This window comes from Ahaetulla prasina, chromosome 1 (assembly GCF_028640845.1).
Source record: "Ahaetulla prasina isolate Xishuangbanna chromosome 1, ASM2864084v1, whole genome shotgun sequence".
Lineage (NCBI taxonomy): Eukaryota > Metazoa > Chordata > Lepidosauria > Squamata > Colubridae > Ahaetulla > Ahaetulla prasina.
Window position 1 is genome coordinate 88,048,183 of NC_080539.1, and position 19,036 is coordinate 88,067,218.

General features: G+C 36.4%; 1 protein-coding gene across 2 annotated transcripts in view; it reads right to left on the reverse strand.

Annotated features, from left to right (window-relative positions):
• Positions 1-13,944: 13,944 nt before the first annotated feature.
• The window catches only part of CEP43 (centrosomal protein 43), a 36,355-nt gene continuing 31,263 nt past the window's right edge, over positions 13,945-19,036 (reverse strand). For both annotated transcript variants that reach the window (XM_058167907.1, XM_058167915.1), the window contains 4 exons: positions 18,527-18,589; positions 17,582-17,615; positions 16,399-16,492; positions 13,945-14,805 (listed from right to left, as the gene is read on the reverse strand). In XM_058167907.1, the coding sequence (XP_058023890.1) occupies positions 14,731-14,805; positions 16,399-16,492; positions 17,582-17,615; positions 18,527-18,589 (266 nt within the window). In that variant the 3' untranslated portion in view covers positions 13,945-14,730. The remainder of the gene's footprint in view (positions 14,806-16,398; positions 16,493-17,581; positions 17,616-18,526; positions 18,590-19,036) is intronic.

Here is a 19,036-nt window from a genome sequence, read left to right on the forward strand (position 1 = left end):
AAGCTGCCCTATAAATTTATTAAATAAAATAAGCAAACAGTCAAAGTGACAGGTCTCTTTATTGACAATAACTGAGCTAGTCCTTTCCTGAATTCTTATCATCTGAAATTAGACTGGAGACAGAATGATACATGAGAGGGATGATAAACATAATTTTGGAAGAATAAAGGTAAAGGTAAAGGTTCCCCTCGCACATATGTGCTAGTCGTTGCTGACTCTATCGGGCGGTGCTCATCTCCGTTTCAAAGCCGAAGAGCCAGCGCTGTCTGAAGACGTCTCCATGGTCATGTGGCCGGCATGACTCAACGCCAAAGGCGCACGGAACGCTGTTACCTTCCCACCAAAGGTGGTCCCTATTTTTTCTACTTGCATTTTTATATGCTTTCGAAACTGCTAGGTTGGCAGAAGCTGGGACAAGTAACGGGAGCTCACCCCGTTACACGGCAGCACTAGGGATTCGAACTGCTGAGCTGCCGACCTTTCGATCCACAAGCTCAACGTCCTAGCCCCTGAGCCACCGCGTCCCTACTTTAGAAAAATAGAAGTTACCAAAAAATCTATAGTGGAATACCTGAGTTCTGGGAAACAAACAAAAAAAAAAAGGATCAAACATGCTGCCTTCCTTAAATTCTAGCTATTGCCAGGCGATATGGGTCTGATCTTGCATTTATATTCAGCCTCTTGAAATAGGTTTATCCTAAAGGAAATCAACCCTGGCGGTCCTTTAGAAAGACAGATACTGAAGCTGAACCTCAAATACTTTGGCCACCAAATGAGAAGAGAGGACCCTGATGCTGGGAAAGACTGAAGGCAAAAGAGAAGGGGACGACAGAGGATGACTGTCTTTGATGCAGTGGGCATGGTTAGAGTCCAGGAGACAGTGGAGGACAGGAGAAGACAGGGAGGCGCGATGGTCCATGGGATCACCAAGGGTCAGACGGGACTTAGTGACTGAACAACCTGAAATAATCCCTGACAGACAAATGTCACTACAATCATTGACCAGAATCTGAATTTAATAAATACATGATTGTGAAACCCACTTTTACTGCATACTTAAGATGTGTCAAGTTCTTATCCACTCACATGTCCAATGAATTTATGACTTACAAGACATTTTCTGTCCTATTCCACATTATTGGCTGCTATGTCACACCCACATCCAGATGTAGAAAAATTGAATTAGATATTACAAGATGAGGGAAATTAAACATTTTCAAAACAACCTTTTCAAAACAGTCCTAGGATGCATTTGTAATCCATCCTTCTGATATCAGTAAAATGAGGACCCAGATTGTTGGGGGCAATATGCTGATTTTGTCAACCGCTTAGAGAGGCTTTTAAAGCACTGTGAAGCGGTATCTAAGTTTAAGTGCTATTGCTATAATTTCATCTATAGTCAATGGTTATATATTATCTTATTAAAGATTTGCCCCAATTTAAATAAAAGGAGAAAGGGTCTATGAAAGGAAGCTGAGATAATGTAGGGTCACATTTTAATTTAAGCAATGCACCATTTCTTGTACCTCTCACATAATTTCCATTTGCTATATGACACTGTCCATTGGGGCATTCAGTCTATAACCTGCATCCCAGATTGAGATCAAATTGCAAACATGGTTGCAATAGTTGTCCTAAATGTTGGATTTACTTACTTTTTATTCCCATTTTGTTACTTATTTATTGGGGAGGGGTTGTGTTTTGTCTGAGTCATTGTGTAGGGGGAATTCAGAAGCCTGAAAAGAACTCTTTGTGTTATTTTGTATTATCATTTTACCCAGTATGGATTCCCTTCCCCCACACACAAAAGGAGATATTTAATTAAAAATGCCCAAAGTAGTTAACATACGTTTTTGAAGAGGTTTGTATGCAAATCCAGCAAAAATACATATGGATAGAATTCCACTATACACACGCAAACTCTCTCTCCATCCAAGTTTCTGAATTAGATAATACTGAAGTCTATTCTGTACGAAAGTTCCTGCAGCCCCTCCAGCCATCACCAATCCAGTGGCAAAGGAACGTCTTGTAGTAAAGTAAAGGCTAACCATTATCAGGCCTATCAAGAAATAATAGTAATTTAAAGTAGTTTTTTTATATTGAAGTCCAGTCACATGTCACTCCGTTTTATTTAACACAAGAAAAGTATCTGGAAAAGGAGAAAGCTTACACATAGGGCCATTGCTTTTCATTGGACCCAGGGGTGAAATGCTCCTGGTTCAGACTGGATCACCTGATCCAGTAGCGATGGCAGCAGGTAGTTCGGAGAACTGGTAGCAAAAATCCCTGGCCCTCCCCACCATGCCCAGCTGAGCCGTGCGATCATCAGCGGGTTGTTTTTTTTTACTTTTAAAAGCATTTTTTCTTTGGCTGAAAAAATGCTTTTAAAAGTTTTTTAAAAAGCCTCTGATGATCGTGCGGCTTAGCTGGGATCGTCAGAGCCTTTTAAAAGCATTTTTTATACAACCTCTTTGGCCGATTTTTAAATTTAAATTTTCAATTTTTAAAAGGCCCTGGCAATCTCAGCTGAGTTGCCTAATCATCAGAGGCTTTTTTTCTTTTAAAGGAAAAAAAAGTGCTTTTAAAAGAAAACAACAACCTCTGACGATCAAGCAACTCAGATGAGATCGTCAGAGCCTTTTAAAAGCATTTTTTAACAACCTCTTTGGCCGAAGAGGTTGTAGAAAAAATGCTTTTAAAAGTAAAAAAAATAAAAGTTGGCCACGCCCACCCAGTCACATTACCCCCCCCACCAAGCCACACCCACAGAACCGGTAGTAACAAATTTTACATTTCACCACTGATTGCACCCAATTAAAAACCATGCTACTATTTATAGTCAATAAATCTTGCTCTCAGTTGCATGTATGCTGGGGTCATTTGCAAACCAAACTAATTTTAAATCTGATGAATGAAATAACTGGGATTTATTCCCTTAGTGATGGGCAGGATGACATTTTAGAAGAGTATGCAAGGTTTGGTGGGCCATTTCCTAGCCTTTCAAATTCAATTAGAAATCATTCCAGAAGTCTGGAGAATTTCTCAATTAGCCCCCACCCCCTGTGTAATTAAAGCAGCTACAGCAAGAAGGCAAATACCAATGGACTGAAAAGGACTAAAACAAGCATGTTAAACTTATCAGACTTAACAGAATTACGTTTATTTTGACTTTTTAAAAAATCAAATTAAATTCAGACATTTTGCACCCTTCTCTAACAATATGATGGAAACAGCATTCTGGATAGTAAGTAACCTAGGAGTAGAATTTCCTAAAGCCTAGTTTAGATTATGACTGCCCAGCATTCCTTGGACTAAGAGCCAAATTAGCTCTGACTGGCAGGCTGGATACTAGATGAGATATGTATGATACCTTGTTCTATATATGTACTGTTATGGGTTACACCTTTCAAAATAAATTGTGCAGTTATTATTTTCTCATGAAAAAGCCATTTATGACATTATTTTTCTGCCACAAAAGCAAAGCAAAGCAAAGCAAAAATATGTTTTCAAAAACAGAAGAAATGTGTGACAAAATTTGATTTTAACATAAAGCGTTACCTGGAGTGTAAGCCAAACTTGATCCCACACCAACAATGATTCCATGAGTGAAAAAAAGCATTGGTAATTTCTGAGTATATGATGACCACACTAGACCACCTATGGTCACTAGATTTCCAATTATCGCCACTTTTATAGCTCCATACTTCACCAGAAGTTTTCCAGAAACAGGACCAAAAATCATAATGAAAGCATAGCTGACAGATCCAATCCAAGCTTAAAAAGACAAATGTATTTAATTAAACATATTTTTAAAATAGTAATATCAAATCACTTGTATGTTTTACTGATGTAAATGACTCCAATTCTTGTGGTTTTCAAGATCATTGACATTTACTTTAAACCTTTTGCTTACAGACTGCTAAGCAAGGTATAATTGTCAACAAAACTGCAATACAATATATCAAAGCTATGATGGAAATCTTAATGTAACAATGACCTACCTATCTGCGAGTTACTTGATTTAAAAGTATCAAGAAGTGGCAGCATGTAAACACCAAAGGCGCTATGAAATCCACTGACAAGCAAGCAGTGAGTAGCAGCAGCTAAGACTACAACCCAGCCCCAACCCCCATTTGGAGGGGGATGTAAAAAGGAGACATCTGTCTTGATCTCATCCAAAGTACCTGTTCTTCTTAATCTCCGTTTATTCATCATAGCACGAAATTTATTTAAGGTAGGCATGACTGGGAACAAAGAATTGTAGAAACAAAAAAATATACCATTAATTTCTCAAATAGAAAAGATTCAGCACACCTGTCCAATAATCAGAATTTTCTTACTAAAGCAGCATGCACATACAAGTGGTGTTTGCATTATGACCACGTCAGCAACAGTTCAAATTTGTGACAGTGCTCAACAAGGGGCACTTATGATTGGTCTGCCGAGTTCTGGCCATCGCAGCGTCTCTGCAGTTACACGACTGAGATCTGGGTTCTTGGCCAGTTGGTTTGCAATTGCAATGTTGCAGCAAGCTGCTATCATGCTAGTGCAATTTCCAAAGTTTCCTGCTGACTTTCCAGTAGGAAAGTAAATGGGGAAGCGAGCAGGAAGTTGCTGGCTGGGGCATTCTGGGAGTTGAAGTCCTCCAGGCATAAAGTTGCCAAGGTTGGAGACCCCTGACTTATGATGCATTTGACCCCTCCCTCAGCCTCAGCCTGGTCATCTCATACAAATATTTCAAATACCAGACAAATGTTCTTGAAGCATACATGTCTTCTACTTTAATTTGCTAACTTTAAATACCTTAAAACTATAAATTGGTTTTTGATAAAAACAGAGAATATAATTCTGAGAGAAAACTGTCCCTTAAGAAATCTTTCTGATATTTTTCCTTAAAAATCTATGGATCAATATAATTCTAAATATTTTGTATACACACTCGATAAAAAATAGAGTTATCGTGTTAGTATATCAAGGCACTTACCTGACTCAGCTTATTTACAGAAAAAATATTTAACTTTATTATATATAGAATATCTGTTCAAAGTGGAAAAATACAGAGATTATGAAATCATTCCAGCGCAAATATCGGTTCCTCCTTTTTCTTAAAATTATTTTTGCTTAAAAGCAGATATAAAAAATTATTGAGGGAATAGATTTGATTAAAAACACACAAACACATTCATTATCATGTAGTCTTATAATTAAGAAAGATGCCGTAATAATTTTATGCTCATTTAAAGTGGAAAAAGTAAGGCTGCGCTGGCTTCTGAAAATAAAGAAATGCTCTAGATTAGAATATGTCAAGGCTTAAAGGGGCACTAATGCAGCATTGGTTTGCAAGTCCTTAAAAACAGCTACATTTTATTCTGGAATCATACAGCTATTGTGCAAAAATGCATTTAATTTGAAGAAGTGCAGTTGCTGTCTTGGCACCTTGCTTGTCTTTTAATCAAAAATCTACATAGTATTTTTAAAAGAAATATTGTAGCAGTTTATTGTTTATTTAAAACCAAAATGGGCAACCATCTGAACATAAACTACATTTAACCTGTGGTCTAATTTTGTACAACCCCCAACATGTGTTATCTTCTTTTCTCTCCTTTTCCAGGTGATTTGTGGAAAACAAAGAGTATCGGCAGGTTGACAATCTGTCCACAGATTGTGATGCTTATATTGTCCACTTGGTTTGCAATTGCAATGTTGCAGCAAGCCGCTATCATGCTAGTGCAATTTCCAAAGTTTCTTGCTGACTTTCCAGTAGGAAAGTAAATGGGGAAGCGAGCAGGAAGTTGCTGGCTGGGGCATTCTGGGAGTTGAAGTCCTCCAGGCATAAAGTTGCCAAGGTTGGAGACCCCTGACTTATGATGCATTTGACCCCTCCCTCAGCCTCAGCCTGGTCATCTCATACAAATATTTCAAATACCAGACAAATGTTCTTGAAGCATACATGTCTTCTACTTTAATTTGCTAACTTTAAATACCTTAAAACTATAAATTGGTTTTTGATAAAAACAGAGAATATAATTCTGAGAGAAAACTGTCCCTTAAGAAATCTTTCTGATATTTTTCCTTAAAAATCTATGGATCAATATAATTCTAAATATTTTGTATACACACTCGATAAAAAATAGAGTTATCGTGTTAGTATATCAAGGCACTTACCTGACTCAGCTTATTTACAGAAAAAATATTTAACTTTATTATATATAGAATATCTGTTCAAAGTGGAAAAATACAGAGATTATGAAATCATTCCAGCGCAAATATCGGTTCCTCCTTTTTCTTAAAATTATTTTTGCTTAAAAGCAGATATAAAAAATTATTGAGGGAATAGATTTGATTAAAAACACACAAACACATTCATTATCATGTTGTCTTATAATTAAGAAAGATGCCGTAATAATTTTATGCTCATTTAAAGTGGAAAAAGTAAGGCTGCGCAGGCTTCTGAAAATAAAGAAATGCTCTAGATTAGAATATGTCAAGGCTTAAAGGGGCACTAATGCAGCATTGGTTTGCAAGTCCTTAAAAACAGCTACATTTTATTCTGGAATCATACAGCTATTGTGCAAAAATGCATTTAATTTGAAGAAGTGCAGTTGCTGTCTTGGCACCTTGCTTGTCTTTTAATCAAAAATCTACATAGTATTTTTAAAAGAAATATTGTAGCAATTTATTGTTTATTTAAAACCAAAATGGGCAACCATCTGAACATAAACTACATTTAACCTGTGGTCTAATTTTGTACAACCCCCAACATGTGTTATCTTCTTTTCTCTCCTTTTCCAGGTGATTTGTGGAAAACAAAGAGTATCGGCAGGTTGACAATCTGTCCACAGATTGTGATGCTTATATTGTCCACTGTTTCATGTCCTGCACAGTTTAGTCTTTCCAAAGAGGTATTCAAACTCTTTTGTCTACCCATATTTCTCATCCACACATAAATATCCATAATTTCAGGCATTTTTTTCTATATCTGCAAGCCGGCAAGCAATCATCATTACTAAAAAGCAAATTGACAGTGCTATAGCCATTACACCAAAAATTAGCATTCAAGTGTTTTTGAATATTCCAACTGCAGTCCAGCAATCAAATCAGTCACATTCTCTGATTTAGAACATAGAATAATAGGGTTGGAAGGGACCTTGAAGATCTTCTAGCCTAACCTCCTGTTCAAGGCAGAACTTAATTTACCTAATGAATACATTTTGTAGGTGCTACCAGTTTAAAAGTATCATGTAAATAACCAAATTCTTCCCATTTCTAACCCGTATAGGAATATCCAATAATCTTTAACAATGTTAACAATCCAAAGGTGCTTTTACAAAAGGCAACTGAACTTTGTATTTCGTATCTCATCCAAGAGGCTTCTTCAGTTCCGACCATGGAAGAGAAGCGAAAGATCTTCAAGGAAAAACAAAATGCAAGTTGCCTTTTGAAAAAGCACTTTTGGGACAACCACGACCTGGATGGCTGAGAATCTCCAAAGCCATTAAGTGTTAACAACAGGATTTCTTAAATAACACGTGTTTAAATAATGCCAAAAGCTCTGTGGCCAATCAGTTCCAAGTTGAGTTTCTCAATAAATACGCTTCAGCAGAATTAATCCAGTGTCTATATGTTAATACAAAGTCCAATTCAGTTGGCATTCCGTTCCTGTTCCCATATACCTATTGTGTGCCTATCTTAATACCTCTTTCTTTTCGTTATACCCTACGGTAATGCCACCACTATTCGACTTCTCTTGAGCGATTCCGTATCCCTCCTTGTCCCAACAGTTAGCCTAGACAACGGTGGGTCGCCCCGTTATTATAGGATGCAGCCCTCCAGCGCCTGCTCTGCGAAGCTCGGGTCTCCCGCAGCCCACATTTACACTCCTTTCTCCTAGCACAGCGCCCAAATCCCACCCCCAGCGAAGGACGCCGACTCAGAAGAAGATCACGGCTCCAGTTTTCCAAAGGAAAGCGAAAGCTTTGTGACGTATGACGTCGAGCCCTCCGTTAGAATGCTCGATTAAAAGGTGGGGGGGGGGCCGCAGGCAGGAGAGCGTCGAACTGAAGCCGCGCCGCAGTTCCATAGCGGAGGCAGCAGGAATAGAGCGGGAAACTGTGAAGAGAGGGGCGGGGCTTCTCCCGGACTTGCGGCCACAATAGAGGAAGACTCAAGGGCGCCAGTTTTGGTTCTGAGTTCAACGAGGTCGGCAGTTTCAAAGCGCTGAAGTGGAAGCGAAAAAGTGACCATGGTCTATATCAGAGGTCTTCAAACTTGGCAGTTTTAAGACTTGTGGACTTCAACTCCCAAAATTCAAGGAATTCTGGGAGTTGAAGTCCACAAATCTTAAAGCTGCCAAGTTTGAAGATCTCTGGTCCATATGAAGATTCTCAGTCATTCTGGTCATGGTTGTTCCAAAGGAGATTTTTTTTCAAGAGGCAACTGGACTTTCTGGGGTTGTTTTTTTTTCCTTTTCTTTGAAGACATTTTGCTTCTCATCCAAGAAAGGAGTTGAAGAACTTCTTGGATGAAAAGCGAAACATCTTCAAAGAAAACAACCATCACCACCAGAAAGTCCAGTTGCCTCTTGAAAAAGCTCCTTTGGGAAAAAGGACCACCATTCCCCCAACGAGGCTGATTTTGTGGAGGCAGCTTATAATTCACTAGCTTGGCCTCGGTGCCATTCAGGCGTAAAAGGCTGCGAAACAACCGTGAATGGGAAATAGCGGTCGGTTTTAAAAGTTGCCTTTCAGTGCTGAGTCGGAGCAAAACTGCAAGCTTGGAGTGAACTCGGTTATAAAATCCATCTTTCCAGGTGGTGTTGCTGCTGCTACCGTATCGAGGCTGCCGTAAGAACGATGATGCAGACACCCTACTGGAGGGTAGCACAAACCTGTCGGATAGCCAAAATGGGAGATAAAATAAATTGTTGCTTACTGGCAACAATTTTCTGCAAGAGTAATTTTGAGTTCCATTTCTGGAGAGCCGCCAAGATATTTAAAGTCATAAATAGTTGTCAACTATTATTTCTCAGTTCCCCCATTTCTGTTCTTGCAGTGGGGATAATCATGAACTATATCGCAAAGCTGTGGGTAAATGCTTTATTTTTAGTTGGAGCTTCCTGGGATGATAGAAATAGACAACGAGAAAGCCATTTCTTAAACATTGCTGTGTAAAAAACCCAACAAAATATTTTTCTTTTGAGATGCTGCTTGATAGGTCACAGCTCTGCTGAAAGCCTCTTTCCCTTTCACCACCATGTAAGCAGTGCAAATGCTGGTAGTCCTCAACTTACAATAGTTCATTTAGTGACCGTTCAAAGTTACAGCAGCACGCAAAAAAGTGACTGATGACCATTTTTCACACTTACGACATTCAGATGCTTGACAGTTGGTTCAAATTTATGACAGTTGCTGTGTCCCAGGGTCATGTGATCATCTTTTGGAGATCTTCTGACAAGCAAAGTCAATGGGGAAGCCAGATTCACTTAACAACCATGTTACTAATTTAACAACTACAGTGATTCACTTAACAAGAAAAGTTAAGTGGCAAGAAAAGTTGTAAAATCAGGCAAAACTCACTTAACGAATTTTTCATTTACAACCACAATGAGCCCAGAATTTATGTTGCTAAGTCTAGGGCTACCTATACACATGTAGACAAGAAGCCCACTCTAGATAATCAGCTTGTCAATTCAGAAATATGTCCTAATTATGTGCAAGTATTTGTTAGCACTTATGGCAGATTGGTCGAAATATGCTCAAACTATAATCCATACAATTGAAAAATCTGATGAAGATATAGACTTAATATATAAAAGATTTAAGTTGTTTGTGAAATTCAGCTTTGATGCAGTTATATACTGTATATATTTTAAAAAGGAATTTATAGGTTGATACTTGATGTCATTCCAACAAAAAGTATAAAGTATTGTGGCATCTGTTACCATACACAAAGTCAGCACAGCATACTTTATAGGAATATAAGGTTTGATCATATGTAATAGATTACATAAACAGAAAAAATATATTTTATTGTAAAAGGTATATGTGGCTAGCTGACCTTACTAATTTTAAAAAACTAAAGCAGGGTCAGGATTGGAAATCACATGCCTGTAAATCAGATTACAAAATTGAAAACACACTCTTAAAGGAGGCAATGCCAAAACACTTCTATATTGCTGCCAAGAAAACCATGTGGATATATCTATGAACTCGAAGAAGCTTGATATTCATCTTTGTGGATTCATTGGTCCCTGAGCTTAGTGTTACCACTAAAAATAGCAGAAGTGATGTGAGCCAAATCATGTACGAGGACATGGCCTGCAACTGCCTTGGCTGGTTCTTGTTTCCTGAGCCCTTTTGGGCTGCTGTTGTAGCAGAAGGAGGAGCACCTGTGACTCTCCTTTCTCTTGTAAACATAGTAGTTCAGATAATCACTGCTTATCTGAAGAGACCACATTTCCCCCCAATGTTATTTTTTTAAATGAGAGAATCATCTGAGATTGAGTGAGAATACAACAATCACGGTAGATAACCTGTATGTTAAACCTTCCTCCAGGTACATAAACTATTAATCACAGTTTATTTACAATTCTAGCATTAGCAGACATCTTTGTAGAAATGCCTGCTGATTGAGACAACTGCAAAAAGTTAGCCTGGAATTGTTGAAATGGTGTCATGAAGATTAAAAGCTGACATTAGCAAAAAATATAAAAAAAAAATAATCTTGTCCTTCAAAGTGAAATTGCTGGAGCAAAAAAATGTTAACATTCAATTATTTCCCCCTAATTTTAGCCAACAATGTGTAACAAACAGCCAGTGGTATTTACATTCATTTTTTTATGCATAAGACAATTCAGTTTCTTAATTGTAGTCATAGTCTTTTCTAAGCTAGTAGTTATCCCAGCTCCAAAAACTGGATGCTTTTAGCAAGTTTCTTTTTGCTATGATGGGAATAAGGAGATAATTGATATAGAAAAATGTCTACTACATGTTATTAATTATTGGTTATTTTTCTTAAAATGAGAAATAGTTGTTAGAAAATGATTGTTGTATCAGAAAGATTGATTTCCTACTTCCCCCAGTAGGAATGGACTTCCAGGTACACATTACCCTTTTTATATGTTCTGAGAGTAACTCCACATTTAGTTTATGTGGTTGTAAAATCCCATCAGTCATCAAAATTTATCCCTTGCAGAATCCTTGTCATCTTGTGAATTTGTTAAGGCAGTGCAGTAGCTGAGAAATAGGTCATGCAGCATATGACGAGATGCCATTTTCCAAAACAATTCCTTTTAAGCCCTAAATATGCTACCACATTTCTGAAAAAAGATGCAGATTTATGCTGTATTTTAAATAACTATTCAATTTATATTTTAAAGGAAACAGAAATAAGTAAATTTCTTATTTCTAAATAAATAAATATTTATTTTAAAAATGCTATCTTCTGTTTCTCCTCACCATAGACTTTATGTGGAAAGCAATGAATGGGTCAAACAGTGGAATTCCCTGGAAGAATCACATAAGGCTCACAGACCTGATTTTGCTGACGATGTTGCATTGTTGTCAGAAACTAGCACATCTTTGCAGGACATGACTACCAACTTAGATACGGAGACTAGGAAAGTAAAGACTACAGTATTAGTGCTGATAAGACCAAAGTCATGTTGATTGGGAGTCACCCTCCTAACAAATTAATCACAACTGGTCAACAGCCGATAGAGCATGTCCGACAGTTTTCATATTTCGGTAACATGTTATCACAAGATGGCTGCATAGATGCAGAATTGGTAAAGCCATAGAGGTATTTCAGCTCTTACAACCTATTTGGTCAGCTCCAACAATAGATAACCAAGTTACAGCTTTACAAGACAATTGTTGTACCAACAGTGATCTATGCCAGTGAAACATGGGCAATAAGAGCATGCATAAAACAAAAGCTATTTCATGTAGTTCATCAACATTGCCAATAGAGAACTCTGGGTGTCACTTGGCACAACCATGTCACCAATGAGGAACTTTTGCAGTGAAGTGGATCTAGGAAGTTGCAGATCATTGGGACAGAACATCCAATGTGCCCAACTGGCTATATTCTTTGCTTGCCAGAACATCAATACTTGAAAAATGCAGCACGATGAGCGCCACCAGAAAGCAAGCGGAAATTAGGTAGCCTACACAAAATGGCCAACAGATGTTAAAAGCTGACATCAAATGGGAATATGCCAAAGATGCTGCTGTGTTTAGTATTCATTGGAATAAGTTTGCTGCCCTGTGCACTTTGCGCAAAAGTAACCAATGATATCTTCTTATACCATGGGTGTCAAACTCACAGCATCAATGGCCGTCATGTGACGTTTGACAGCATTTTTCCCCTTCATGGAGCTGGGGTGGGCATGGCTTTCACGTGATGCATCCAGCCCACGGGTCGCCAGTTTGATGCCCCTGTCTTATACATATATGTAGCTGTATTACAAGTCACATTGTCTCATACTCAAGATGCAATCATGTGTGCAGTACTCAAAATATGTCCCACTGAACTAAGACAGACATTTAATCAGGTGAGTTGATATAGTACAACTTTAGTACTCCCTAGGAAGCTTGGACCACAACTTCAATGACACTTCATTCTCAACATGTTGCCTGGAGCACATGCAAAATACAGTGCAATACCAGAAATAATTAGACTTTCAATGATGTAATTACATCACTACATGTAATTATGGAACTAGGTGAGGGCCTTTCAAATACCACTGGCTTAGTATTTGGTATTAACTGAGTTACTATAATCACAGCTTATGGCTTGATAGGAAAAGTGAATTTGGCCACAGTATGCAATGGAAACTTCTGACTTCATATTGCACTTCAGTAGATCCATCTTTTCCTAATATCTAATGAAAGCATACTCTTTAAAACTCTGGATTATTATTTTTTTGCAAGTTCTTTGCAGTTATTCTTTTACTTTTTTCCATCTAACTACAATAAACAGTAGTCTAGGTAGGAATAGATCTGTGAAGTTACTATCTATACAAAAGAGAAAATGGAATGAAAACACAATGTCTGCAAGTCTCAACACATTTTTTTTTGTTTTAAGCTAAGCAGGGACTCTTAGTAAACAGTATTTTATCCTACTCGACTCTACCCCACCAAAGCCCAACACAAAACTAGTAATAATTGCATGGACTTCAGCAACCATAGTTGTATTAATTCATGAAAGCCTGTAGAAATTCATTGTTGGTACCACCAACTAAAGTGGCAAAAAAGTATATTCAAGTGGTATCTTCTTTAAAACACTTTATCAGTCAAAACAATACAGAAACAAGGTTTGAGGGAGGGCAGGGAGCCCAAAATTTAGATTTTCACAATGTTTCCATCAAAAGTGCTTGTATGGAAAGGAATCATTTTGTTATTTAACATACTCAACAGGTAGAACCCAGACTGAAACGAAAGCAGCCTTTCCTACTGATACCTTCCTCAACTGTTTGGCTATAATTCATATGAATTACAGGTATGGCCTAACAAACACCAGATTGGTGGAAGGCAATCTTAAAAATATACTGCAAATCACAATCAATTTCAGTTTACTGATAGTATTTGGAATAATTTTAATTTAAAAAAAACAATTTACTTCAAAAGAAAGTTGTCCATTTTTATTAAGGTGCAGTAAGATGCTCAAGAAAATGGTCAAGGATTAATATAACTGTATCACAGATAATATATTGCTGAGTATCACTTAAAACCCTTGTGCAAAGGTTATGTGTAAACACTGTATTTCCATATGCATTTAATCATAAGCATAGCTACATATATGATATACTTAAGTTCAGACCACTTAAGTTATTTTTTATAACTTAAGGTGCCTAGAAGCAGGCTAAAGAAGGTTCATACCCTCCATTAAAAAACAAGGATCACAAAGAGAATTATTTTAAATAAAGGACTCTTATCACAGAACTTTAAAGTGTTTTTTTGGAAATATTTTTATTTTGCATTCACCTGTGTTTCAAAGAAAAAAAACATGCTAATAATCATTTATAATTTTCATTAAATTAAACGAAATGGTAACAATGTTTTAATATATATAAAAATAGGTTTAAAGTTAAGGCTCATATTTCAGCGGCAATATTCAGAAGTACTTAGCAATCTTGGCCACACAGAACTAAACACGTAAAGCTGCAAAATAGGTCAACTTGCTAGAAATCCTGAGGGATTCATAATTCAGAACTAACATGTAATATACCTCAAGTTAGGTATTCTATTGCCATTTTGAGAATCTTGTCAATTATGCCCTGTCAACCAAAATAACTTCAGTAGCTAAAAGATAAATTATACTGAAAACTGAGTCAACAAAATAGCAACCTTGCTGAATTTTCTTACTTTCTTCAGCTAAAAAAAAAAACTAGATAGTTGCCATAACATCAAACCATGTCTGCCATTCTTCATATGCTTTATGGATTTCTTCCCTTATGAATGTTTATAAATCAAATGGTGGCGTGTCTGTCGCCTGCAACAGACATCTCTCTGGGACCTAACTACTAGCTTAGTTGAACTAGTCAGCAGTATTAAACTCCATTCTTTGCGAGCTTAAAATCTTCCCCCTCTCCAGCTTTGTTGGGTTGTTTTATTTTTTCTCTTGAAATAAAAGGCACGATTTGTGAGGGGATATTTCAGAAGATTGATTGTCTTAAAATACAGTCTACAAAGGTCGACAGTCCCACCATTTAAGATTTCGGCTTTCTACTCATGCAACATCCTCTAGGTAATCTGCTTCAACGCTTAACTGAGAAACAGTGAAGTCTTGTGTGAGGTCTTCAAGCTAGGAAGAGAGAGAGAGAGAGAAAAAAGGGGGGGGTTACTAATCTTAAAATTCAGGCTAATGTATGTTATAACTGTTAAATATATTATTTTCCTTTAAAAAAGACTGTACCAGAGACTTTAGGAAACATACAGTGGAAAATATATATGTGTTATTGAAGAAAGGTTCCCGTTCACAATGTGGCATAATCCAACCTTGATTCAAAGTTTCAGATTAACCTTAATTTTGTTTTGGAATTGGCAGCCAGAAATAAACTAAACTAAAATGCTCATGCTTATTAGGAGCCGTGGTGGCGCAGTATTGCAAGTTAACTATGCCCACAGCCTGGTTTTGATCCTGACCGGCTCAAGGTTGATTCAGCCTTCCATCCTCCCGATAAGGTAAAATGAGGACCCAGATTGTTGGGGGCAATATGGTGACTCTAAACCACATAGAGAGGACTGTAAAGTGCTATGGAAAAATAGCAGTCTAAGTGCTATTGCTATTCTTCAGGTAAATTTATTGCCTTCTGCATATCTTGAATATCTGGCCATCAACCACTTCTAATATTATTCTAGAATCTGGGGCTTAACTAACTAAATAATGAAATTCTGTCACTTATGGCCAAGTTTTTCAGTGCAGCATTTTCCTACTTTGTTAATGGACGAAGTAGGAGCAGATTTTGTGTTTGCCCCCCACGTTCCCATCCCTTCTAAAGCAGGTGGTTTTCTTTTTCATGCAATATATTAGAGTATACAGATGATACTCTTGTGGTCATTGTTCTCATTAGCCTTCCCCCAGCCCTCATTTTGTTATTTGTAAGCTTTATTAAAAGTTCCAATTGTATAGATCACTGCAAAAAACAGTGCATGCATTGTGTTCCCTTTTTCTCTAGCCCTTCCCATTCATGCCAACACTTATATTAATCAAAGATGAAAAAATGTATGGTGGTGCCTGTTATTACATTTAAGATAATAAATGAGAATTTGCTTTTTGCTTATAAATTGTGGACTGAAAGAAAAAGTAAAATCAGCTAGGTTCTTAGACTTGTGTATCTAATCATATTAATCTTTGAGTTTCTGATTATTTAGCACTGCTTACACTAATGTGAAAAGCCACAGAAAAGCAAACAGTCCATATGCTTTTGTAACAATTAGTATTCGTGCAATTCCTACTTCATATTTTTGTATAAACCGGGAACCTGCACAAATATGGGAGTTGTTCACTTATCTTGGGGTAATATTCTCAACTCAGCTACAAAAATCTCATCTTCCTTCCTTTTCTTTACCATGATTGTCTCCAACATTTATTAATATTGTTTTAAAACATATCCCATATTGATATCTGCTGATATTTAATAACCAGCTCAATTATATTTTATTGGGAACAGTTCTGGATCTATATCTATATCTATATCTATATCTATATCTATATCTATAACCATATATCTCCAGAACTGTTCCCTATAAAATATAATTGAGCTGGTTATTAAATATTAAATATATATATTTTAATTTGTGATATTAATTCCTTTACCAGTAATGGTTTATTTTGCTATATACTACATAGATATACCATCAACCCCAATTAGCATTAAATTAAAGTAAATCATACTTTTTCACTAGTAATGAAGTCTTCTAATTCCATAGAAATATCATCTATTTCTTCACCAATGCTGACTTCACTTTTCTCTGACCGATGACTGGTACTAACAAAAGAAAAAGTTAAAATATGAAAATTAAATGTTTATATTTAATCATATTACATAAATATTACTGCACTGAAATTTGCTTTCAAACAGTACAATATATGATTTATAACATTACAATAAACGGGGGGGGGGGGGAGAGAGAGAATATTTACTCCCATCTATTCTTTATTTTGAAAATTCTACAAGAAAAATATGTAATCCAGAGATGCCAGAAGCATTTATTACACAATAACATAAATCCTGATTTCTTTTTGAAATTATTTAGTACTTGTGCAATGAAATATATCATAAAAGATTTATTCCTACATAGAATATTGTGCATATAAAATGATACAAACAAACGAAGTTCATAACTTGGCATCAAATCCAATTTGACATTGATTTACAAATAGCTTGCTCCTAAAAACTCATCTAACAATTTAATTAGATGCAATGTCAACTGACTTTGCAGTTAATGACATATCAATTGCCAGATATCAAAGAATTGATAAAATCAGCCAAACTTATAATTTTACAAAACATTTAAAATATTAGGTATAAAATATATGGCGTATACAAATTTTCCAGCAACACTTTTTAAAGTGCAAAGCCCTTTTAGAGTGAATTGAATAGTGCTACTGCAGAAAACAATTATAACAATGAAGAGATTTAGGCGAGTATTATGTTTTCCTGAAAAAAGATGGTCTCTATTTTTTATTCCTGTGCAGAGCATAGCCAAGTAGGAGCTCAGATTTCTAAAAGTAAGCTTTTCCTCCAGCTGCTTCTCTTAATTAGCTGTTTCCCCATTCAGTTTAGCTCAAGTGTTATCTCTTTCCTTTGGAAGTACTCAATCATGGCAGGCCTAAAAGGACCAGAGACGTATGAGGTTCTGTTTCATACAACATTTTTGATAATTACTATGCAGGAAAATATAAACAATGTAAGCTTAATTAGAAATATGTGAAATTGTACTATGGAGTACAGGCTGGGAAAGTCCTCCTAGGCCTACAGAGTGACTTCAATATATACCTATCCTTGAATGTTATGCATTTATAGCCGTCTTCCTGAAAATTAGTAACCTAGGAATTTTAATATTTTTCCTCTTACCTGTTGAAATCATCGATATATTCATCTTCCTCTCCTGTTTGTAAACAATTAAATGAAGAATTAGAAGACCTGAAATGTAATATTTCACTATATAGGTATATTTGACATCAACATCAATAGCTAGTGCGATCTGGAGACATGGCTCTTTGCCCAGGCTTTGGGTGAGGAACACCCCTTTCTACCTTTTCCTTGCTCCTCTGCAGGATTTTTTTTCCTACCATCTTCTTTTTTTTTTTGTGCTGTTGTAGTTTGTATTGTTCTGTTTTCAAACGTTTTTAATGATTGTAAACCACCCAAAGTCAGAGAGTCAGGCAGCATATAAATGTAAGATTTTGATATATGTTATTATAAAACACAAGTATTTTTTGAGGGAAAAAAAATAAAGTTGAGCAGAATAACACATGCTTAATGTATACCACTTACAGGTAATCCTTGTCTTATAACCAGTTGCTTAGTAACCATTCAAAGTTCCGATGGACTCCCAGAAGGTACTTATGACCCGATTCTAAAGTTCCGATGGCTGCCCCCCACAGTCATGTGATTGCATTGGCCTGCATTTACAACTATTTGCAATATCCCACATGACTATAATTTATGACATTTTTGCCAAAAAGTTGAATTTACTTCTGGTTTTTGACAAAAACGCTCCATAAAAAATAATGGGCTTGCTTAACAACTGCAACATTCCCTTAACAACTGCAGATTCATTTAACAGCTATCGTAATTTGGTTAATAACCACCTCAAAAAAGGTAATAAAATCAAGTCAGTCACATGATGACCCATTTTATGAACATCATTATTTAACAACCATAATAAGCAGGGTCCATTACAGTTATAAGTCGAGGACTACCTGTAAGGGCAAACCATATTAATTCCTAGAAAAAAAAACATTCTGCAATTACAGATACAAATTTTAACTGTGCTTCTGCAGATAAGTTACTTGCCCAGTTCAAGTGATCCGAGTTTAGAATTCACCATCTTTACATCTTTCAAAATTGAATTTGCATCTGGAAAATAAAAATTAGATTAAAATGGTGCTTGCACTTTACATAAAGCCTGTTAATCAAAGAGTTTGAAAACATTATTAATATTAAATCCTATTTTAGGTTAATATATTACTATTATGACTAGTAATGGGTGCACAAATCTATCTTTTAGTTTCTTTTTCTCTACGTCTGTAAAAAGGGATTCCAGAAGGAGTTTGTGAATCTTTTTAAACAATGGGAATTGTCCAAATTGGACACAGTAATCTTTGCTTGCTCTTTATCACCTGCACTGCTTGGGTGCAGAGAGCTGTAGTGGTCGAAAAGGATAACCTACAGGAGGACTTTCAAATGTTTCAGTCTGCAGAACCTGTTAAATCTAAAGAAAAAAAAATCTTGGGACCTTTAACCAAGGCAAAGCACTAATGCTGCATTTGAGTGAACTTTTTTCCTTTTAAGTTTCTCATAGAA